This window comes from Ambystoma mexicanum, chromosome 3p (genome assembly GCF_040938575.1).
Source record: "Ambystoma mexicanum isolate Mex_15411 chromosome 3p, UKY_AmexF1_1, whole genome shotgun sequence".
Classification (NCBI taxonomy): Eukaryota; Metazoa; Chordata; class Amphibia; order Caudata; family Ambystomatidae; genus Ambystoma; species Ambystoma mexicanum.
In genome coordinates this window covers 414,582,969-414,608,779 of record NC_090925.1, presented here as the reverse complement: position 1 = coordinate 414,608,779, position 25,811 = coordinate 414,582,969, and the positions used below count along the sequence as shown (strand labels likewise).

At 45.2% G+C, this 25,811-nt stretch overlaps 1 protein-coding gene across 1 annotated transcript in view; it reads right to left on the bottom strand.

Moving 5' to 3' along the window:
* The window catches only part of CTCFL (CCCTC-binding factor like), a 311,708-nt gene extending 287,254 nt beyond the window's left edge, over nucleotides 1-24,454 (bottom strand). The window contains exons 1-2 of the mRNA XM_069650133.1: nucleotides 24,418-24,454; nucleotides 21,395-21,565 (exon numbers count right to left, since the gene is read on the bottom strand). Of these exons, the coding sequence (XP_069506234.1) occupies nucleotides 21,395-21,565; nucleotides 24,418-24,454 (208 nt within the window). The remainder of the gene's footprint in view (nucleotides 1-21,394; nucleotides 21,566-24,417) is intronic.
* Nucleotides 24,455-25,811: the final 1,357 nt, after the last annotated feature.

Sequence of the window (25,811 nt, the reverse complement as noted above, 5' to 3'; positions counted from 1 at the left end):
GGACAGATAGCACCGGGGCAATGACTAGCTCTATATACTAGTTAGATAAACTAGTCTCTTTTTTAGTTGTAAATATGCATTTTTTTCTTTTTGTTTTATTTAATATTACACCTATGCATGAAATGTATTGAATTGTTTTTATGAACCGTGTTTTATAAACTGTGTATACTTTTTTTATAGTGTAAAAAGTCAAACTTGACCAATAAGTACTCGAATAAAGATGTTTACAAAAATAAATTAAAAAAAGAAGGCCTCCATAAGGGCTAATTGTATGTGTTTTTGGGCTTCTAAATGCAACACATTTAGGGAATGGGGAAATCCTTCTAGCAGAGATAGCAAGACTTGAAATATAACATAAGAGGAAGGGCTCCCCTAAACCCTGAGAGCACTGAGAAGAACTAGAATGCAGCTGAAAGAGCTAAACTAATATAAGGCTGCTAAGCTCTTTGCAAGACAAAAAAAATACTTCTTTGAAGAAGGAGGTTGGATAACACATTGGATGGCGTACTCCCTGGCGTAATTCCAGCATGCAAACTGTGGGAATCAAAACAGGAGCCGGTATTGATGCTAAACAATACTTTATTCAAGGAAACTGCAAAAGGTCAAGAACCGAGTAACCACAGACTTTAAGGCAGTTACTTCACTGTGGGATTAAAATCTGGGGTAAGTATTCCTTTGGCCGCTTCTCCTACTCGCTCGAGCCCGGATATGCCCACCAGTCGCTTCCACTCTCCTCTAATTCTCCCTGCAATAAGCAACAACAGGATCATCAGTCCATTTCCTTTTATCCTCTGTGATAGGCTTGTATGTGTGCCATTCAGGGACCTGTTCTCTCACCTCCATTGGATTGGTTGATAACCTGGAAGTCCTGCCCCTGAAAAGAGAGCTGCCGCCTCCTTCCTGTTCCCCTTGCCCCTTTGAGTGTGTCAGGACCTCCCACCAATCCCCCAGTCCACGTTGGTAGCCCAGCATCTGAGCTTCTTGTAGGCTCCGCCCCCATTGTACGGCGTGCCAGTGAGAGGTTTCTGCCTGTGTTGCCATGCTGATGGTCCGGGGCCCGTTGGCCGTACAGGTGAGTAGAGCCGCCTGGGGCTCTTGGCGGTGTTTCCCCTGGACTCATTCCCCCTTCCGACGTCGGTCGGGCGGGCCGTGCATGGAGCCTGGGTGTCAGGCAAACTGCCGTCGGTGCCCGATGGTGTGCCATCATTGCCCCAGCAGCTCCCGAGACCACAGCACTACCCATTCCCCTCATTCCCCCAAACCCATGGCCTTCTAGTGCCCCCACCCTCACACAAACACAACAGGCTAAGTATCAAAACACGTGATCAAACAAGCCTTGAAGATCATGCACTAGTTACTTCTGCAACAAATAATTGCTTTTAAATCCCCATGCATTATCCACAAATCCATGCATGACAAGACACTGAAGTACCTAGTTTCAAGAATGAAAAGACTCCACCAAACTAGAACATTACAGATTTTCTATTACTACAAAGCTTTTCCCTTGAAACAGAGAGCAAGAGACTTGGGAGGAAATAAATAGACATAGGAAGTGCACAGTCATAAGCGGGGGCAGGATTAAAGAGAAACTTAGTTTTTGTAGAGCTGAGAAGAGAGGTGGTGGCATGCACAGCTTTATAGCAGAAAGACTGGGGAAAAAAAGTGGAGTTGGTCGGAAAAGGTAGGAAAAGAGGGAATTAACTGAGAATTATCAGCATTAAAAGTGATTGCGAAGGCCAAAAGGGAGAATAATGGAAGAGAAATAAACGGTGTAGAGAGAGAGAATAATAGAAACCAAGGACTGAACCTTGTGGAGTGGCCAAGCGCATGGATAGTGAACAGGAGGAGTTGCCAACCAAGCAGACAGAAGGAACAAGTTACTTACCTGTAACTGTTGCTCTCCAGGATGGGTCTGGCATGGATTCACATGCTCATGAATATTCCCCGTCGTCAGGCCGGGAATCCTCGGTAAAGAAAAAATCAGTATCAGTTTTGTTTCTGATCTGTCTTTCTCAGTAGTAACCAATCACTGGTCTCTGGGTCATACTGCCCCCAGCCAATGACTGCCCTCTCCCTAAGCCCCGCCTCTGGCAGCCATCCTCAGATTTGGTAGCACGCAAAGTGGCAGTATGACCAAGTGAAGAGCCGCAGAGGGGTAGGAGGGAGTGTTTGCATGTGAATCCATGCCAGACCCATGCTGGAGAACAACAGTTACAGGTAAGTAACTTGTTCCTTCTCCAGCATGGGGTCTGGAATGGATTCACATGCTCATGAATATAAGAATACATAGCAGTACACACATGCACAACCAACGGGAGGTGGCAAAGGCTCAACATTAAGCATTACATCAAAAACTCAACATTAAGCAATTTTTACCTCCTCACCAGGCTCACCTTAGGCGAACAGGTTGCGCAGCACTGCTTGGCTGACCCTGGACTCCTCCCTGGAATCCCGGTTGACGCAGTAGAATCTCGTGAAGGTGTGCGTCGACCTCCACGTAGCAGCCCTGCAGCTGTCCAGCAGGGGCACATCAGACAAGAACGCTGTGGTAGCAGCGATAGCTCTGGTCGAATGGGCTCTCGGACGGCCAGGCAACGGCAGGTTTGCCAACCGATGACAGTGCATGATGCAGCCGGAGAGCCATCTGGAAATGGAAGCCTTTGAGAGAGCCTTCCCTTGGTTCACAGGTCCAAAGTTCACAAATAGCTGTGATGTCTTCCGAAAACTCTTTGTGCGGTTCACGTAGAACTTCAGCGCTCTAGCCACATCCAGCGAGTGCAAAGTCCTCTCGGACGGCAAAGAAGGCGACGGGAAGGAAACAGGAAACACCAAGGGCTCGTTGAGGTGGAAGTCCGACGGCACCTTGGGCATAAAGGATGGGTGCGTCCTCAGCACCACCCTCGTGTCGTGAAAAGTAAAGTATGGAGGCTTGCAGGAAAGGGCCTGGATCTCTCCCACTTGTCATGCGGAGGTGATGGCCACAAGAAACGCAGTCTTCCACGACAGGAACTTCAGCGGTGCCGAATACAGGGGCTCGAATGGCGCCCCCATGAGCCTGGTCAGCACCACGTTGAGCTCCCACGCCGGGGCAGGGGCCTTCACCGGCGGCAGCGATCGGAACAGTCCCTTCAAAAATTCCTTCACCAGGCGATGGGACCACAAGGACGCCCGTCCTGTGGTTCTGGTGTATCGGGAGATCGCAGCCAGATGTATCTTGATGGAGGCGTGAGCCAGTCCAGCCTTGGCCAGCGACAGTAGGTACGGCAGCACTTGAGGGGCCGTAATCCGCAGAGGGTTAATCTTCTGTGCACAGCACCAGACAGAGAACCTCTTCCACTTATGTCCGTAGCACTTGAGAGTTGAGGACGCCCTGGCCTTTGCAAGAACCTCTCTGCAGTCAGCTGGGTTATCGTACCCTCCAAACTCTAGTGCTGCAGGAGCCAGGCCTGCAAGTTCAGCGACTCCGGGTCGTGATGAAGTATGGCGCCTCCTTCTCTGGAGAGAAGATCCGCGTCCGTCTGCAGCTTGACTGGTGGGGACGCTGACAAGTCCAGAAGGTCCGGGAACCAGATCTGCTTCGGCCACGCCAGTGCGACGAGAATCATCCTGCACCTGAACCTCTTGAGCTGGTTGACGATTCGGAGCGGCAACGGAGGGAACGCATACAGGAACAGGCCGTCCCAGGGGAACGAGAAAGCATCGCCCATGCTCATTGGCTGGTGAAACCTGCTGGCGAACCTCTGGCACTTGGAGTACATCGCCGTCGCGAACAGGCCGATCTGCGGTTTTCCCCATCGTCGGAAGAGTCGATCCACTTGATCCTGACGTAGTTCCCACTCGTCGTCACCTTCGTCGGGATCCCTCCCGTGGGAACGGGCCTCTTCGACGCCCTCGTCGAGGCCCTCGAAGACTTCCACCAACTCCTCCTCGGATGCTGTGTCCGTGTCCACAATGGCCACCGCCCCCCCTCTTTTTCCACCAGGGTCTTCACGGGGGTCTTTTCAATGGGTCTGAAAGAGGCTTCCCTCCACGGAGGCAGGGAGACTCTGGGCCCCGAGGTCGCCTCAACTGGTGTAGCCTCCACAGGCTGCGCCTGGGCCGCCGCAACTTCCTCGATAGAGGCCTTGGCCGGGTGAATCAAGGCCTTTACCACCTTGTGTGGGCCTGTGGCCTTCACCTTGGGGAGAGGGTCACCGCCTTGCTCCCCCTTGGCCGGATCCTTCGAGCTCGACCGGGGCCTCTCCAGAAGCTTCTTCGGGTTCTCAGCCTTCCTTTTCCCTGAGCCAGAGCGTTGGCTCATGGCTGATGGCGCTGGAGAGGGTGCGCACTGCCTGGCAGCCGAGGAGCCCGATCGTTCAGTGCTCCCGGTGCCTGCGGACTCGCGGTGCTTTGCCTTCTGTTGGGCCCCCGTCACCGGGGCGCCCTCACAGGACTCAGAAGACCGCTCAGACTTCTTCTTTTTCTTACCTGACGGGCTCTTTCCTTCCAGCCATTTGGAGAGACGAAGGTGTCGTCCCTGATGGTCCGTTCTGACATGTTCCTGCAAAACGCACAGTCCTTCTCCACGTGCGTTTTGTCCTCATGAAGGCAGTAGAGACATTTCGAGTGCTCGTCCTCCTTGAACCCATTCTGCAGCTGGCATCCAGGGCAAACCCTGAACAGCTTTCCAGGCGTCGAGCTTCCTTTCTCCTGGGCCATGTTCGGGTAAGCCGCAGAAACTTCTGGACTCCTCCAAGAAGTGTAACTCGATGAAATCTTCACCCTTGAGGGGCGTAGAAAAATCCGACACGGATCCCCGTTAATCGGATGTAGAGACGGTGGAGCTTGAGGCTCTATTTGACCGGAAAATGAGAAATTCTCTTCGAAAAAGCATGAAAACGCAGTAAAAGCTTGAGAGCTAAACACGAGGACTCCCAACACTTGAACGTGTGGTAAAAATCTGAGGGCTGCCAGAGGCGGGGCTTAGGGAGAGGGCAGTCATTGGCTGGGGGCAGTATGACCCAGAGACCAGTGATTGGTTACTACTGAGAAAGACAGATCGGAAACTAAACTGATACTGATTTTTTCTTTACCGAGGATTCCCGGCCCGACGACGGGGAATATTCATGAGCATGTGAATCCATGCCAGACCCCATGCTGGAGAATAAGAGCATCTAGAAAGGCAAGACGACACCCAGGAAAGGAGAGAGCCAGATACACCAACTGAAGAAAGAAAAAAATCAAAGAACTTAAAGATGCACCATGTCAAGAGCAGTACAAATTAAAAAAAATTATTGATTTCTTATAATGTGCTTCATGCCAGACTTCAGCCTCTTAGCGCAGGGCCGGGTACCGAACCTGTGCTGCTCAGTGCAGTCTTGCTTACAAGCCCATAGAGTTGCCCCTGAGCTATCCTTCCCATTCAGCAGACAGGTCTAGAAGAAAATAAATGAAGGAATGTTTGGAATGAAGTGAGGAAATTAGAAACCACAGAAGAGCCATTTCTGTAAAATGAGTGGGTCAGAAGCCAAATTAATAATGGAGGCAGAAGGGAATTGAACTCAAGATAAAGAAAGTTGATAGTAGCCAGCAGACTTAGGAAGCTTATAGAGAAACGGAAGACGAGATATAGGACAGTAATAGAGTCAAGAGTTGGATTTTAAATAATTGGACACATTTAGGCATGCTTAAAGGGAAGGGAAAAGATAAACCTGGAGAAAGAAGAGTTAAATGGAGAAGTCAGGTAGGAAAAAAAGTCAGGATATACCAAAGGAATGAGGGCTGATGGAAGAGAATCCGAGGGAGAAGAGTGGGGTTGGCCCCATTACAGCATAAGACAGTGGGTGACTACAGAGTGGAGAGTAAAACAACAGAAGGGTAACAGATTAGAGGATGGTGTGGGCAGTGGAGGAGAAGCAGAAGAGAATGAAGAACACAAATTATTAATTTGAGTAAGGGGAGTTCACTTGAGTAAGGGGAGTTCGCAGTAGGGTCAGGGGGATGGGGAGTTAGAAGATTATTGAGGGGGAAAATCTAGTTCTTTGGGAGGGTATCCCACTACTGAACATTAAACATGCAGAAAAAGGATTCTACATTCAGGGTTCTTGTCAGCCAAGAACACTATTCTCAATATCTGGAAATAAGAATCAGACCTCACTTCTACTAAACGTTAGGCCTTTGTCAGTTATGTTTACAAGAAAGAGGTGGTCTAGCCTAGAGATTATTAACCCCAAGTGTTGGAAAATATGAGGGCAATGTGCAATTGCTTTGCATGAGGTGGACAAATGGGACAGAGTACCCGGATTATTGGGACCTACCAATGTTGCACTCTCTCAAGAGTGGATGTGGTGGATTTAGGGGAGGGGATAGAGTAGATGTCTTAGCTAGGTGCAATTGTTTCTATTGTTATTCATACTATTTGCCATGTATTAGTGTTCATTTTATAACTATAGGATGATATGTTGAGGTTTTAACTGAGATGCTTTTGCGTATCATCATCCATGCTCATATAATGAAGCAAATTCATCATTAGAACACATCTGACGGAAACGTATCATTTTCGAAAATGTTAATTGGTATAATTCACCGGCTTGCAAATTGGATGTTTATCAGCAACCCAGGAGATCTTTGCAGAGAAAAGTGTGAACATTGTGAGTTCACAGAGCTTAAAGCAATCAGGATGCTCAAGTGTCCCCAGTTCTCAGTTCTTCCAAGGGGCAACTGCCACACATGCCACACATGCATGCATCGGCCCACAAGGAGACACACATTGCCGGGGATGAGTCCACATCAGTGGCAAGCGACCTTGGCGGCACACAGTTGGCAGCCACAAGTTGTGTGGGCGAGGCTGCAGCATCCACACAACACAGTGACGACGAGGGGCATGAGGAGGACCCAAATGCAGGAGGCAGCATGTCGGGGGATGGTGGACACACGGCCAGCGCGCAGGACACACCACAGGGCACCCCTCATCATGAGCCTGAAGGTCACCGCAGCCAGGAGGAGAGGTCTCCACCAGAGGATAGGCCCTTGTTGCGCATGTCCCCACCAGCAACACAATCATCCCGAACCACCTCAATCCGGGACATGGATGGCTGGATGTCGCGAATGGAGGCCCGTCAACAGTCAATGCATGACATGATAAAGCAATATGTGTCTGATAGGGAGGCAACACGCAGGGCCAACAGAGAGAACACTGTGGCCATCATCCGGGCTGTAAACCGTACGGCAAAGCGGGTCCATGAGGGCATTTGCATCTGTAGCACAAATACTGGAACGCATGGCCAACAACATGGAGCAACGGTGTCCTGCGGCATCCGAGCCACAACTGTCCACATCCACGACAACCACACCTCCTAACTCAACCCAAACAAGCCCTGTGCCCAGGTCCCTGTGCAGCATGCGCCGTCCGGACATGCAACCCCTTTCATCGAAAAGGGGGCGGCAATAGGAGGGGAACCTTGGACGTATTTCTTGTCAGTCCATTTGGACACATATTGAGCTCTTGGTGTGTGGGGGTGTTGGGGGTGTGGGGAGAGGGTATGAGGGGGTGTTTGGGGGTGGAGGGAGGGGGAGGGGGTGTGTGGGGGTGATGGGTGAGGGGTGTGTGGGGGTAATGGGGTGGGGGAGGGGGTGTGTGGGTTTTTTTTGGGGTGGCGGGGAGGTGGTGTGTGAGGGTGTTGGGGGGTGGAGGGAGCATAGAGGTAGAGTTAGATGAACTGCAGGTGGAGGGTTCATTCATGTTCACATTTATATCAGTTCAATACACCTGTTGTGTTTAAAAAAATCACATGACTGGACATTGCTTCTTGAGCGTGTGTCAATTTATTGCATGACAGTGTACAGTGCCCAGAGTCCCCCAATCCCAGTGCCGAGTCCCCCAATCCCAGTGCCCAGAGTCCAACATTCCAAACTCCCCCTTCATCCCAATGCCTCAGAAAAAATGGGTGATCAATGATTGGCGCACAACACGTCCATAATGTGCATCGCGACCAGGCCATTGTGCAACATCTTCTACTTCATCATCTTCATCCTCACCCAGTGGTGGCTGGTCCAGGTCCGGTGGCAGGGGTACGTTGCGCCGGATGCAAATGTTGTGCAGCATGGCACATACCGAAATGATCTTGCCCACCTTCTCAGGCCCGTAAATGAGTGCGCCACCCGACCTGCTGAGGCAGCAAAACCGTGCCTTCAACAGGCCAAAGGTTTGCTCTATGACCACACGAATGCGTGTATGAGCACGATTGTAGTCCTCTTCGTGCCTGTTCTGCGGATTCCTGACAGGGGTGAGGAGCCACAGCTTCAGGGGATAGCCAGCATCACCTGCATGGGAGCACAAAAAGGTATGTGTGAGGTTATTTCTTCAATTCACTCTGTGCTTAGCCTGTACATTGTTCATGCTCATATGCAGTATATCGTCAATGGCAGCTATTGACTGCACATCTGCACAACTATCTGTCCTGTACACAACTTGGTAATCCCTGGTGCTGGTCTTGGGTGATGGACAAAACTTAGGGGCCTTGACATTGGAATCACCACTCACCCAGATGGAGCGAAAAGGTCCATGATGTACTCACATGTGTGGCAGGGGATGAGACCAAATGCATGTTGGGCAATGCTAGATGCATTAGACTGATGGCCAACATGATACATGTTGTTTAGACTATCATGCTATTGAATAATTGATGACGCCATGCACATGTCCCTTGACATCTTCACACATGTCACAATGGCACAATGTGATTGTTGTTAAGGTCCGCCAGTGTAGGGATGCGTTCTTTGGGTGATGCAGGGAGTCGACTTGCATGCTGGTACTCATGTATTGTGGGTGATTCCCGCACCATTCACACCCATGTTGTTGTTGTTCACTACTTGATGGGTTCAATTTTAAGCATCCTTATCACATGTGATTTTCCCATTAGCATTCATCTGCACATGTTGCCATGGTGTTAGGCAGTGTTACTGTTGGGGAGGGGCAGTGACAGGGAATTCCCAGAGTGGGAATTCATACTGCGCACTCATGGATGCCTGACCTGCGAGGTGCTTCGATGTGGTCATGTGTATTCAGGTTTGTGACTGCATGATGGTGCATTGTGGTGCAGGGGGTACGGTCAGATGATGTCCAGTGGACAAGTTCAGGGGTGTGCTCTGATTGTGAGACTGACATTTACACATTGTTGTGCGGCCAGAGTATGTCGGCCTCCATTGTCAGTGTCATGCATCAAATTTGAATGGTTATGGGCACAGTGTTTGCCAGCATGGACAGTGTCCAGACACCCCAATGAGAACACTCCCATGGCCCAGAGAGCAGACAGGTTGCATATGCATGTACCCCTCACCCCCAATATACACTCTCATGGCCCAGAGAGCAGGCAGGTTGCATATGCATGTACCCCCTGCGCCCGCAAAATACACTACCATGGCCCAGAGAGCAGACATGTTGCATATGCATGTACCCCCCAAAATACACTCCCATGGCCCAGTGAGCAGACTCACCCAGCAGCCAGGCACGTCAGGCAGCATGTGGTTCCATGTAGCGGGGTAGCGACGAGTTCCGCAACACCATTGCATCATGCGTGGATCCTGGGAATCTAGCACAGCAATGTGTTATCATCTTGCTGGCATCACACATCATCTGCACATTGATGGAGTGGTATAGCTTCAGATTGCGGTACACCACCTCAACGGCATGCGGGACTACCAACTCCACGTGGGTGCAGTCAAGGGCACCAATGACACTGGGCATGCCTGCCAGTGCATGAAATGCAATTCTGGTGTCATTCACCTCCTGTGCTGTCCATGGTAGGGACATGTAGGCACTTGCATGCTTTAGGAGTGCATCCAGCACTTGGTTTAGCACACCTGAAAAACATGGATGTGAGATGCCATGCATCTGCCCCACTGTGTGCTGGTAGGTGCCTGTGGCCAGAAAGTGGAGCACAGACACCACCTTCAGCAGAGGAGGGATGGTGGTGCGGATGTTGATCAGGCAGACCAAGTCTTCATGTATTAGTTCCACTATGGTGGTGATGGTGTCCCTGTCCAGGCGGTACAGGGTGTGGATCTGTGCTGGGGTTACGTTGAGTGGACTGGCCCTTATGCGCGGGATTGGTGGCTGCCTGCGGGGAACCACTGCCTGCACTGGTGGGATTTGCTGGCCCAGTTTCACCCTTCTTCTTCTCCTGTGTCTACTCTGTAATCCCTGGTGTATTGCCTGCTCAAGGAGTAGCAGTGCATGCATGTCCTCCAGCTCCAGTATCGCAACTGCAAGTGGAATCATTCTGGTCTTGGAAGGGGTGTGGTGTGTGGGTATGCTCCTTTTGTCCAGGGCCAGGCTCCATTGCCTCCACCTGTGCTGATTGTGTGCACCTGTGGCAGTTGGGAACACAGCAGTTAGCTATTAACGGGTGATCCACGATGCCGGTGTTGCCGGCACCATGGTGGCCCTTCTTACCTGCATCTGGATGCCGGTATATGCATGTCCGTGCAACTCGTAATGTCCTCTTCCTTGCAGGATGCCGGTGTTACTGGCACGGCACCTGCGCGCATGCCGGTACGGTGGTGCACGGCCACAGCGGGTCCCTGTCGATGCTGGTAGGACCGGCATTGCAGGTCACGATGGGCCGGTCCAGTAAACGATGCCGGTAATGCCTTACCGGTATCGTTATTACCGGACAGCCAACCTTGTAATGAGAATATATAATGGTTGTGTTGAGCTATCCCTTGATAGTGCGCCGAAAAATAATGGAATGGCAAGTAGTGATGATTAATCAATTCCTGTTTATTTTTGTGATGTTAGAGCCTTTGTGGATGACACGTGTTTCGGCAGAGCTGCCTTTATCGAATCCAGGCTATATAGATAGCTCATAAGTCACTGCATAATGCATAAAGGTGCTGAAGTTCACAGGGATGAATCCCACCTGATACAAAGAAGTCCTCCGTATGTACGAGTGTCCTGTCAGGATAAAGGCAGCTCTGCCGAAACACGTGTCATCCACAAAGGCTCTAACATCACAAAAATAAACAGGAATTGATTAATCATCACTACTTGCCATTCCATTATTTTTCGGCGCACTATCAAGGGATAGCTCAACACAACCATTATATATTGTCACAAACGGAGTGGAGGGACTCTAAGTCTCCGTAGTAGCTAAACCTGGTGCGACGCAAGATCTTTAACATCACCTCAACTCTCATGGACAAACCCTTTTAATTTAACGGGGCGCGTAGGTACTGCAGCAGGTGTCATCACAAACAGTCCCTCACCAAGAATGCAAACCTTGTAATGAGGCCCAATGTCTTCATACCAAATGGTCTATAACCGCCAGTAGGCTAGATCTCTTCGCAGGCGCCTCCGCATCTCTTGAATGTCTGATTCGATTCTCTTTGATAACCATTAGATGTGATAGAATATATGTTCAACTGCTCCATTGTGTATTATGACTTGAGAGACTGGCCCCACGACTGCTAGTACAAGCCACTGAGGCTTCTTCATTTCCTCTGGAGTATATTTCTAATTCTTCCAGCATTGTAACAAAGACATGGTCGGGCCCTAGCGCCCACACCATACCCAAGGCGGGGGAGCCTAAAGTCTTGAATGCTTGTTTCCTGAACGTGTTACATAGAGCTATGAATTCTTTAGTTGGGAGGGGGTTAAGTGCTTGACCTGCATTTTGATGCCAACAAGCTTTCTTGGTGCCATTACTGACGGAGATCAAACTAAATGTATGCCCCATCTTTTTTAGGGGTTTGTCTCTATTCCCTAACCATCCTCATCTTTTTTTCTCTCACATCCAATCTTGTAAAACTTAGAACAAGAAGCCCAAGTGGTCAAGCAGACGAGAGCTATTGATGAGGTCCTATGTTTACAACTCTCCCACGGTTTCTACCTCACCATCAGGGATCGGTTGCAGCTCATGGTATTGTTGCGTCCACACTGTTTCAAAATGCTCACCCGCATCATAAGATCTTACCACCCTGTAGAAGGGTAACTAGTTGTGCAAAGTGATTGTGATGAACACTGTTCACCACATTCCCACCTCACCTCCACACAGGAGAGACCTGTACCCTATTGCATGAGGGGTGCAATAAGGAGTATTCTCCTCTGTCCACAGTTCTACTACCCTGGAATTCAAGAAGGTTATGGTGATGGTCACTTCTTTTATAAAGAAGGATGGGACCCACATGTATCGATATCTGGATGATTGGCTCTTCCGCTCTAAGTGCATGAAATTGAGTGAGTGGCATTTGGAAAGGCGTGTGACCCTGCCTTTATAATGGGCCCCACAGTCAACAACTTCAAGTCCAGCCTTATCCCAAAGCAGAGGATATGCGTATTCAACCCAGGAGAGGATATCAGTGGTTCCTTCAGCTTGTTCCCACTGGAGGTCTTTCCCCACAGCTGAGGCCTGGACCTTCTGAATTACTGTTGGACACCTATGATTCTGTGTAGAACGAGTGCCCCAGGGAGGTCTGAAGATAGAGATTACAAAACTATCTCTTGCATCTTCCTGGAATTCAACCATAGCTCATGATCAAGAAAGACATAAACTGGTGGTTCAAGAATCCAAATTCCTATGGCCCCTTTTTCCCCTAGGTCTCCATCATGATTGGCACCTCTGAGTATGACTGTAGAGAAACACTGAGAACGTTTTGTGTACATTGCTGCAAACAAAGTATTTCAGACAGGTGTAAGCCTTTGTCTGAGGTGACTTTTATGCTCTCACGTCCGATACGCAGAAACTGCTGTTTTTCTTCATCTTCAATAGAAAGCTTTGAATATTTGCTCACATCTTTAATTGCTCTGGCAAATTGATATTCAATTGTTCATTAACTGCACCATTACAGATGGTGAAATTGCATGTCTTTACCACAATCTACTGTCCATTCCAAATTACTAGGTCACATTTCTTTTGCACGGTTCTCTAATAACGCGTTACATGTCTCGGCATCAAATTACATTATCAGTGATTTGTAATTTGGGACGACAGGCACAGCAAGCTACGGAGCCATGCCTGGACAAACTAGTGCCACTTGAGTGACATTGCAAAACTAACAAAAATGATAGAAATCTCTGATGTAATCACAACCACTAGCAGTTGCTCTGGGCACCATTCCATCCGTTGTTCTTATAACCTGATGTGTTATAGAAGGGCAAAAACGATATTCAAATCAGTACTGGTCCCACCCCAAAAAAGGTCTGCCTGTCACAAACTGCTAAGTCACATAATTCTGGACAGGTGCAAAAGTCATCTCAGATAAACCTTGGCCTCAATGGGTCTAATCCGTGAGTTGAAGCAGGCAACGTCTCCCTTTGGAAGGAGATGGGAGTGAAACCATTACAGAGTTACCAGACCGCACCCGGAGCAATGCCAGTGATTATGATTAAATCAAAGTCTTCCCAACACATCATATTTGGTTACAGTTTTGTCACCCTAGGTGAGACAAGATATGCCTAGACAGAATTCCCTTGCTCTTTACACCTGTGCAAGCAAGGTGCACCACACAGAGGTGGCCCATCAAGGACGAAACATGTCTGGGGATTTGTTTGTACACCGGCAGATGGGTCAATGGCTACCAGTTTGTGCTGGATTGATCATAATTGGTAACACGATCAAGATGACTATGCATGTTGCTCATCCCTTTCTGTGATGGTATAGATGGGCTAAAAATGATGGCATGGATAAGGAAAAGAGGAAAACCTTGAGGGTGGGTGTCCGAGACACAAAATAAATGTAAAAGAGAAATGGATTTGCATGGGCTGAGAGACAATAGGTCCAGTCCCAAGCAGGAACAGAAACTCTATGCATAGCAGAATGGCGAGTGCAGTGCGATGCAGAACACCCCACAGACACATCTCGGTGGTATATCCCATTGCAAGGGGGAAATGGATGGTATTTAGGACTAAAAGGATTACATCACTAATTCTGTAACCTGTGAATATATCACCAGTTCCACTCCTATAACTCGTTCTTCAAAACTTAATGGTCAGAATTTTTAAGGGGGATTTTTTATTCATTTATTGTGAATTAGTTTATAACAAACTTTTTACACACTAAAACATCCATTTTTAGAGGTCCAATGAAGTCAAGTCATTTTTCATCAATCTATACATCTTAAAACGTATCATGTGTGCATCTAATCAATCCGTAATAACAGTTTGTTCAACTAAGTGTAGACAGGTCGCTCATTATTTTGTCTAGGAAATTAATTCCTGCACATACTCGTGCTGGTTTCTCACCACAAAGAAACAAATTTCACCATTCATCGGCTGTCAATGAGCTTGCATTCTCAACATATTTCAGAAGAAACAGCAATCTTTCGACCATCACTGCAGGGCACGTCATTATCATGTTTTTCACTATCTCCATATTCTCTGTGATATTACACAAACGACACACACCATTGTTAGATTCTTGTTGTCCCCTCGTGTACAATTGATAATTTGTGTAGTAGATATTTTGTCTTATATGAAGGAACTGATTGCAATGTTATCTGCTCGGGAATTTCTGTAGAGTGGAATTGTGTTTACAGCCCGGAAGTCCTGAGCCGAGTTCTTGAGAGATTTGTATCGTGCTTTTAGTTCAAGAGTATGAATCCAATCTGATCTTTTTCTTTTTTCTTTTACCCCGCATGGTTTCAAGACAAGTGACTCCAGAGACGACTCTAGGTGTTCCATTTGATACGTGCATTGTTGTTTCCATCTTTCCAGAAGATCAAGAAGTTTTCCAGGAGTTTTTGATTTTAGGATGCTGTATGGAATGGATGGGTTGTCCATTAATATTTTCCTCAGTAACGTTAGCGATTTCCATAATATGATGGAGTACAGGGATTGCAACCCAAATTCCACTCTTATGGCAACTATTGGTAGACACTTTGGAACATTCAGGATTGTTTTCCAGAAAATACCTTCCAGACTGTTCCAAGATTCCCACGGTAGATTCAGAATTTCCTCTCCTCCTTACGTTAAAATTGGAGCTCCCTTTTGTATGTAAAAGGTGCGCCAGGGTATCAATGAAAATTTGCCATATCTTGCATGCAGTATGGATCCTTGTGACGCCAACATTTTGGCCTTATGTTATAGGTCTATTAGCCAACTATTTTCTGCAATTCATTTATTGAACTTGATGCCGAGGTAGCGTATTGATTCAACGGCCTGTAGTTGTTCACAGCCTATTCTCCACTTGAAGCTCTTACCCTTTTTCCAAAGCTTGTGACCGAATTACATTTTTGATTTGTCAATGTTAATGACCAAGTCATTAGCAGATATGTAATGTTGCAATGAATCGAGTGAATGTTGTAGTCCGATCTTTGTTTGATCCATTAAGACCAGGTCGTCTGTATAGATCACATCTGATATCGGTTGATTGTTTATCTTAGGAGGGAAGTGTGATGTTCTTTTTAAGGCCTCAGGCAGATCTACCAAATATAGATTGAACAAAGTGGCAGCTAGAGGACAGCCGTGTTTGACTCCTCATTTTCCTGGTCATGAAGTCAGAGGCACAGACATGCAGGGGTTGCATGCACAGGAGACCTGGGTGGACACTGGCGCCAGGCTAATGAACAAAAGTAAACAAGAACATCCATTTAACACCAAAAGGCTTTTATTATGGACATAGTACTTCAGATGCATTAACCTTGAACATTCCATCCATTAAGCACTTCAGATGCATTAACCTTGAACATTCCATCCATTAAGCACTTCAGATGCATTAACCTTGAACATTCCATCCATTAAGCAGCCCCAAGTGTATTCTTGGGTGTGGCTGCTAATGGATTCACAGCTATATAAGCTGCCCTGATCCTCAAGACAGACGCTTCGTGTTATTCTGCACTTACTAGCAGCGTAACGCTCACTGTTGCCTGAGGTCAGACCTGCTTACCTTTAAAGATCCTGCTTCCTGGACATCCTGCTACCTGCTAGCATACTTACCAACTGGGGGAAGCTGTTCTTACCGGTACATCTCTTCGGCGAACCGAGCATTCATCTTTATACTTTCCGGAACGCCGAAATCTTCATCTTGGCACCGCAGCACGACACGCTCCATCGTCGACAGCAGCGCCTGCAAGGAAAAACAGAAGACAAGGCTAGACATCTAAAAAACAGTCAGTTTAAGGTCGCGCTTTGCCATACTTCACGCTTTTCCTTAAACCATCACTTACCTGCTGTCGAACGTTGCGGTAGCATCAATCTTCCATCCGGCCGCGTCTATAGTCTCACAGCTGCATTGAGGCCGAATTTCCATCTAAGGGAAGAGAGACATTATTGCGGGCATAAGGAGCAATATATAAAGACATTAAACAGAACAAACAGAGTCACAAGAGCTTAAGAGACATTTACCAATCATAATGTGCCCCTGCCAGAAGTAGCAGGACAGAGAGCTTACCTTCCATAATTCACAGGTGAGCTTTATGGTCCGGCGTATGCTCAAAGAAACCATAATTTGGGAGAAGGGTTCGAGAGGTACAACAACCACAAATTGGTGCACTCACACACTCTTATCTCCACGCAAGAGCAGTATCACCACGTACCACCGCTCGCAGCTTTTCTACCAAGGGAGAGGCCTGAAGGGGTGATTCAAGTTCAGGGAGGGCTGCAACTATGCCCCACGCCTCCGCAGAGATCAGGTGAGCGTAACACTCATCTACTTGTGATGACAATTCATCTTCGTTATTCAGTGGGATACTCATAATCGTGTTGGTGTGGAGGGCTTCTATCATGATTAACAGGTCTTCAGGACACCCCCATGTCCATTTCGTCTTTATCGACTCCTTATCTAAGTTTAGAATAAAGAGATTTAGGTTAGTCCCTATGCCTTTTGTCAACCCAGTTTGTCTTGGGTCCAACAGGTCGATCGAAATAGTCCATTGTGTTAGCCTTTTTTGCAGATGAGAAGCAAAGAGTTTTCCAATGACATCTAACAGGGCTATCGGTCCATAATTGGCTGGGTCATCTCTTGATCTCTTCATAAAGATCGGGGCGATGATAGCTGAGGTCCATGATGTTGGTGGCCTTCCGGAAGTAGAGATGGACTTGAATAATATTGCTATGAACCTTGCCCAGTCTTCTGGAGCGGCTTTAAGCATCAAATTGGTTAAACCATCTGGTCTAGCTGCATATGAGTTCTTGAGTTTTCTAATCGCGTCTTCGATGTCTATTGCAGATGGTACCAGGTTCCATGGTTTCAACAGCACACAAGTGCTCGCTAAATCTTTTTCCAGAAAGCTAGTGAAAACCTTCGAGTAGTATGCAACCCACCAGTCTTCAGATACTCCACTGCTAAACCTGCTTTGCTGATTTAAAGTAATGTAGTTGATGATTGACCATGTGTCTCTGGAAGAAGATTTACATATTGCTTTTAGCATTTGTTCACCTTGTTCTTGATCACGTTGGTTTTAAAAAATGATCAGCCAGTTTTTGTATCACTGTTTCCTATGTTTCAACGCCAGATCCAGCATGGTACGGTTGGGCAATGTGGGTTTGTTCTTGATATTAGTTAGGCAGAGTCATAGAAGCTTCTGCTGTTCTACAACTGATCTACTGTAGAGTTGTCTCGGTTTCATTGGTGGTTGTCTAAATCCTGTTTTCACCACTTTGTAACTTGCCAATTTGATGCAGTCAGATTTTTGAGGGTAAAGAATAAGCATGCACAGATCTAAATAAATTGCAATACCACATTAATGGCTCGATTGTTTTTCTCCAGTTTCATAAATTCCCACCATGCCTTTGTCTAGAAATGTGTCATCAAAAGAGACCATGCAAACGGCAGTAGTATGCAGTACAAATCCTAATTATATAACATAAAATAACCTAAAAGTTAATATGTGGCCTGTGTAGACTTGCATGAAATCTACTGCTTTACTCATGTGTCGTTCATGATTGAATGGGCCACCAAGATGATAACAATGAAGACCGCTATGTTAGGTTTATCAATAAAATGAAGATTGCAGAAGGTTTTTCTGTGATACAATCCTAGGCTGCAGGAAGTGAGCTGCCTGCTTGACAAGACTCAGAGATGCTCTCGTTGGTGAAAAGATATGGGTTGGCTAGGAATTGCTTTTGTCTCCGCTTACCTCTAGTTAATAATGACTTCAAGAAAACTAACAAACATCAGGTGGATTCCCCCGCCGCAGTGTGACCAGTAATATGGAGATGATATGCAACTCAAGAAAAAAAGCTAACACGGGTCTTAGAGGGAGGCTTGTGAGGTAAGGAGTCAGTTGCTATCCACTGCTGTTTCAGCAAGTCTATCAAAATCTATTTTCTTCAGGGCTCACCAAGCTCTTCCAGCAGCCACAGAATTAGACAGAGCTGCACTCTGCACTCATGCACTCTGTGGTCGATTGGGTCTGCGGCCAAAGCCAAGAATCGTTTAGACCCGTGATCTTGCAGTGTACTCTTGTCAAAAGGTTTTGGTAGGATGTGTGGTAGTTTCTAAAGGATATTTTAGTTTTCACTATCCCTTTGGCTAGCAAACACATAATGTTTATGATTAGTTCCTAGCCCTGTCTTTTGTACATATATAGCAAAAATATCACAAATATAGGACTGTGCTATTCGAACTGACGAAACAAACCATTGGGAATTACCTCCCAAATAAGACCTCAAGACACAATGAACTATATTTGAAAATTATCATATATTTTGAGGCTCATAGTTGTATTACCAAACTTGTTTTCATAAGATGCCACTTAAAGGGAATGTAATGAGATGGTGTACCTACTTAAAGCACAATTCGAGGCAAATCTTTGTGTTAATCCTGGCCTAGCACTTTCCTAGGAAATACGGCAGCGATTTTACTATTTTAATGTCTCTTCCTGACCCGACAAGACCACAGATTGTACAACAGTGGCACATACAATGGTAAAAGCAAAAGAGATCATACCCATGTGTGTGTTTACATGGTTCCGCAAGAGGGTCACTGTGCGAAAGGCCTTGCTGCAGAGGTGACACTGATGTGGTCTCTCATCCGTGTGCCTCTTCTGGTGGCGGACGAGGCCAACAAGTCGGCCACAGCTGTACATGCACTGGTCACACTGAAAGGTTTTAATTTTGCCTGTGGATACAGAATACACATTTACATACATAGAAAATGGAAGATAAAAATGAACTTTGTATGCGCAAGTGTGTCTAAAGTGCCATGAATGCCATGTTTCTTCATTAGTCATTGCAAGACAAAAGACTTTAGCACAGACGCTTTATAATACTAAAATTGCTGCTGCGCAGCTCAATCATCGTTCACCTTCCAAATAAATATAGGAGTGGAATCAAAGAAATCAGAATTAATTTGGGCATTTTTTCTTTAAAAATAAGCAGATACCAGTGGCAGAGATACCTGCAATGCACTGCAATACTGTGTGTGACTAAAAGGAGGGACAGCGCACATGGTGATACTGCATTCACCTGTGCATGTACCATTAGTTTGTGAGCATACGTTTTTTTACAACATACCCACCCGGTGACACAAGAACATTCCAAAAAATATGCACAGGAACAGTATACATCAGAAACAATGTTATCAAACCCATGTGACCCATACTTCACACTTATGCAGTCTTCTGCAGATTCTTCAGATAGAGAATTAGCTGCCATTTTAGAGTCAGGCGTAGGTACTTGGTATGGTAGGAAAAAGGAAAAACGTCCTGTACCGCACCACTCTATATAGAGTAGGAACTGCTGCTGCACTCCAGATTTGAAAGACATGTAAAAAAGACAAAATTCCAGAAACACACGCACACAACCTCTAATTATTCATTAAAGGAAATCAAAAAAGAGGTAAATTTTTCTAGGACGTACAGTCCCCCCGCACCATCCTCTGCAGGTAAGGGTATTTTTGTATTTAGGGCGTGAATTGAGTGACTTTTTGAGTATCTTCATTGGGGCGGCCGTATCAAAACTATGCACTCCAGACAAAATAATTTAGGTTATCACCTACAAAAATACATTCAACATACTTTGGCAATGCAACCATTAAGGGTCCAACCAACACTCCAAAACAACAAAAATGTAAAGTCCACAAATGTTGGGGATGTTAACTTTAAGGTTACTACAAAGTCCACTACACTACAAGTTAAACCTTAACTTATTTTACATTGAAATTATGAATTATAAAGCAAGACTACAATTAAGCATAATAGATAGTGAAGAGAGATATTATTATGGGACAAACACGGCGTCCAAATTATTGAGTTAGATGAGCCAAAGCACACCATCGTTAGATTCTTTTTGTCCCCTCGTGTACAATTGATAATTTGTGTAGTAGATATTTTGTCTTATACGAAGGAACTGATTGCAATGTTATCTGCTCGGGAATTTCTGTAGAGTGGAATTGTGTTTACAGCCCGGAAGTCCTGAGCCGAGTTCTTGAGAGATTTGTATCGTGCTTTTAGTTCAAGAGTATGAATCCAATCTGATTTTTTTCTTTTTTCTTTTACCCCCATGGTTTCAAGACAAGTGACTCCAATAAAATGAAGATTGCAGAAGGTTTTTCTGTGATACAATCCTAGGCTGCAGGAAGTGAGCCAACTGCTTGACAAGACTCAGAGATGCTCTCGTTGGTGAAAAGATATGGGTTGGCTACGAATTGCTTTTGTCACCGCTTACCTCTAGTTAAAAATGACTTCAAGAAAACTAACAAACATCAGGTGGATTCCCCCGCCGCAGTGTGACCAGTAATATGGAGATGATATGCAATTCAAGAAAAAAAGCCAACACGGGTCTTAGAGGGAGGCTTGTGAGGTAAGGAGTCAGTTGCTATCCACTGCTGTTTCAGCAAGTCTATCAAAATCTATTTTCTTCAGGACTCACCAAGCTCTTCCAGCAGCCACAGAATTAGACAGAGCTGCACTCTGCACTCATGCACTCTGTGGTCGATTGGGTCTGCGGCCAAAGCCAAGAATCGTTTAGAACCGTGATCTTGCAGTGTACTCTTGTCAAAAGGTTTTGGTAGGATGTGTGGTAGTTTCTAAAGGATATTTTAGTTTTCACTATCCCTTTGGCTAGCAAACACATAATGTTTATGATTAGTTCATAGCCCTGTCTTTTGTACATATATAGCAAAAATATCACAAATATAGGACTGTGCTATTCGAACTGACGAAAAAAACCATTGGGAATTACCTCCCAAATAAGACCTCAAGACACAATGAACTATATTTGAAAATTATCATATATTTTGAGGCTCATAGTTGTATTACCAAACTTGTTTTCATAAGATGCCACTTAAAGGGAATGTAATGAGATGGTGTACCTACTTAAAGCACAATTCGAGGCAAATCTTTGTGTTAATCCTGGCCTAGCACTTTCCTAGGAAATACGGCAGCGATTTTACTATTTTAATGTCTCTTCCTGACCCGACAAGACCACAGATTGTACAACAGTGGCACATACAATGGATAAAAGCAAAAGAGATCATACCCATGTGTGTGTTTACATGGTTCCGCAAGAGGGTCACTGTGCGAAAGGCCTTGCTGCAGAGGTGACACTGATGTGGTCTCTCATCCGTGTGCCTCTTCTGGTGGCGGACGAGGCCAACAAGTCGGCCACAGCTGTACATGCACTGGTCACACTGAAAGGTTTTCATTTTGCCTGTGGATACAGAATACACATTTACATACATAGAAAATGGAAGATAAAAATGAACTTTGTATGCGCAAGTGTGTCTAAAGTGCCATGAATGCCATGTTTCTTCATTAGTCATTGCAAGACAAAAGACTTTAGCACAGACGCTTTGTAATACTAAAATTGCTGCTGCGCAGCTCAATCATCGTTCACCTTCCAAATAAATATAGGAGTGGAATCAAAGAAATCAGAATTAATTTGGGCATTTTTTCTTTAAAAATAAGCAGATACCAGTGGCAGAGATACCTGCAATGCACTGCAATACTGTGTGTGACTAAAAGGAGGGACAGCGCACATGGTGATACTGCATTCACCTGTGCATGTACCATTAGTTTGTGAGCATACGTTTTTTTACAACATACCCACCCAGTGGCACAAGAACATTCCAAAAAATATGCACAGGAACAGTATACATCAGAAACAATGTTATCAAACCCATGTGACCCATACTTCACACTTATGCAGTCTTCTGCAGATTCTTCAGGTAGAGAATTAGCTGCCATTTTAGAGTCAGGCGTAGGTACTTGGTATGGTAGGAAAAAGGAAAAACGTCCTGTACCGCACCACTCTATATAGAGTAGGAACTGCTGCTGCACTCCAGATTTGAAAGACATGTAAAAAAGACAAAATTCCGTAAACACACGCACACAACCTCTAATTATTCATTAAAGGAAATCAAAAAAGAGGTACATTTTTCTAGGACGTACAGTCCCCCCGCACCATCCTCTCTGCAGGTAAGGGTATTTTTGTATTTAGGGCGTGAATTGAGTGACTTTTTGAGTATCTTCATTGGGGCGGCCGTATCAAAACTATGCACTCCAGACAAAATAATTTAGGTTATCACCTACAAAAATAGATTCAACACACTTTGGCAATGCAACCATTAAGGGTCCAACCAACACTCCAAAACAACAAAAATGTAAAGTCCACAAATGTTGGGGATGTTAACTTTAAGGTTACTACAAAGTCCACTACACTACAAGTTAAACCTTAACTTATTTTACATTGAAATTATGAATTATAACGCAAGACTACAATTAAGCATAATAGATAGTGAAGAGAGATATTATTATGGGACAAACACAGCCTCCAAATTATTGAGTTAAATGAGCCATGGGAAATAAATTGGAGAACTGCATTATCACAAGCGATAATGCCACTCCCACATCAGTCCATAACGCTATTAGTATTAGCTTACTGCTTTAATCCTTTTTTCTGCTTCATGCACCTTGTTTGAAGGAGAACAAGAGATTAAAAGAATGAAAGTACAACAATCCAAGATAGCTGCCAAGCAACAGTCGCTAAGAAGCCATGGCATGCAAATCCATCGATTAAGTTAATTGCCAAAAAGCCAGCAAGGTATATGGACGATGAGGGAGGCAATAGTGGCGGACTAGGACAAGAAGAGGGAGCTGGCATCACTGGTGGAGGAACGAGCACAGAGAGGTGTTGGAAAATTAAACACAGCGCCAAGCCAGCCTCAGTCCGAATTCTAGGGATGTGTTAAACACCAGTAGTTAAATCTCGCATTCAGAGCATTCCGATTTGGTGAGGCACCGTCTAACTGCAGCTGTTTCCATATATCAGTCCATATATAGGAATGCTTTTGTTGAAGCGAAAGAGACAATAAAAAACACAATTTGCCAGCTGTGGTTTCTAGGTCAGCCACGTCATGCACTCCTTATGAGGTCACACATAACATTACATATAGGATCACAAATTATATCATCCATGACATCATTGATGAAATCCCATATGGCATCTCTGATGCGTAAACATTGTGCTTGAAATATTAAAGAGGGGTTTAGCATGCTCTATGTACTCAGGACATATTAAGTAAAGGTTACTCACTGTAATGATTACTGTACTCATAGACAATAGACGTCTTTCCTCTGTACCCATGTGAGTACCGTCCACAGACGGGACCGCAACTTTTTTGATCAAGACAAAATATTTTTATAAATACATTAGCAGGTGTACCCGTGCTTCGTGCAGCAATTCCTAGTTCAGTCCTAGTTTGAAGTTTATCTAATGAACTAAGCCATTGCGTCTTTGTAGACAATTTGCTAATCTTTCAAGCAGAAGCTAGTGTGAACAAATTATCTTTGTTTACAACTCTGGAGCAAGGCACATAAAGCTGTCTACACCATGGAACCTATCCACATAGCACATTTCAGGTTTGTAGCATGTTGGGAAGTGTGCTGAAACTTTTGAACAGACACACATACATATCCAAGCATTGAAGACTGAAAACATTAGCTAAATCTATATTTTATACTTTACATTGTCTACACACTGGAACTTGCCCACATGCCAAATTTCAGGTTTGTAGCATGTTGGGAATTATGCCGAGCATTAAGAACAGACACACACACATATCAAATGCCCCTTTTATATATATAGAGAGACTAGCAGGTGTACACATCCTTTACGCAGTGATTCCTACTTCATTTCTAGTATGTAGTTTATTTAAAGAACTGAACCAATGCTTCTTTGTAGACAATATTGGTAGTCTTTACTGTCTTTTGTTTCCAACTCTGGAGCAAGCCACATAAAGCTGACCATGAGAAAAGCATGAATCATAAATCGGTTCCAGCTACTTTGAGTTGGAGCGTTGAGATTGCACAGCAAAATTATTGGTGTCCCGATCTACAGCCGAGGCAGCAGCGACCTCAAGATAAGTGCTGTATGTGTAGGGCTGAAGCATGTAAGCTTGAAGTGCCGTACCCGTACGTGTACAGCTGAAGCATGTAAGCTTAATACTGTTGAGATGACATACATTCATCAACTTTCGTGGGAAATTAAGTTTCTGTAATTACCATGAGATATTTGCCACGATGTGACGGTGAACGTCATCGCGGACACTATTAAAGAGACATGCACTGTTTCCTGTAAACACGCATTACTACAAAAGAACTGTATTGTCACCCGCATGACTTCAAAAGTGAGTGCCAGTAATGTCAGCTAGAATGCTGATAGTGTGTAGAGTTTAGGGACAATGAACTGCTGAAGTTTTCATGAACTGCTAAAGTTTAGGACTAATGAACATAGAACTATAGCAGAACTACAGCGCAAAGAGCCATATGGCAGGGGTAAGCATGGCAGACCAAAAAAACTGAAAAGGGTATATTTTATAGTACATTGTCTACACCATGCAACCTACCCAAATGCCACATTTCAAGTTTGTAGCATGTTGCGAAGTATGCTGAACATTTCGAACAGAAACACAAATATCTAAGCATTGCAGACCGCTTAACATTTTTGTTTCTCGAAAAATGTATATTGTATACTTTTTACATTGTCTACACCGTGTAACCTACCCACATGCCAAATTCCAGATCCGTTGCATGTTGGGAAGTATGCACACCATTTCGAACAGGCACACACACATATCCAAGCTTTGCAGACTGCTTGAAAAAAATGAAATTCAGAAAAATGTATATTTTATATTTTTTACATTATCTATACCATGGAATCTACCCACATGCCAAATGTCAGGTCTGTAGCATGTTCGGAAGTATGCTGAACATTTTGAACAGACGCACACATATCCACAAATGTCCCTTTTATATACAGAGAAGAGTAGCAGTTGTACACATGCTTCGTATGGTAATTCCTACTTCAGTTCTAGTGTGACGTGCATTCAATGAACGAATATGGATGATGATGTTGCATGGTTGTTTGCGTTACCGAATGATAATGCGTGGCGGTCACCATGCGTCGTTCCTCATGGTGAGTTTGATATGTCACAGAAGGCCTTTCTGACTACTGCTGTGTTTGAGAATTGTATTGTATGGAGAGTTATGAGGAGTTTAATTTGTACCGGTCAGCCCCCTTTGACTACTGCTGTAAGTAGTATACTATTATCCCTAAACCAATGCTTTTTTGTAGACACTATTGCTAGTCTTTCATGTAGTTAGTTAGTATGAACAAATTATCTTTGTTACTAACTCCGGAGCAAGCCACATAAAGCTGACATGAGACAAGCATTCCAGCTACTTTTAATGACTGACCCTGAGCTTTATTAATGGTCATTGCCAAACAGGGCTTAACTGGAAACTGTAGGCGCTTGAACTGGAAAGGGCAATCACTTGGAATAAGTGGTATGCAGATTTTTTTTTGGACAAAGGTACATTTATATTTTAGACATTTTACATTGTCTACACCATGGAACCTACCCAAATGCCAAATGTCAGGTTTGCAGCATGCTGAA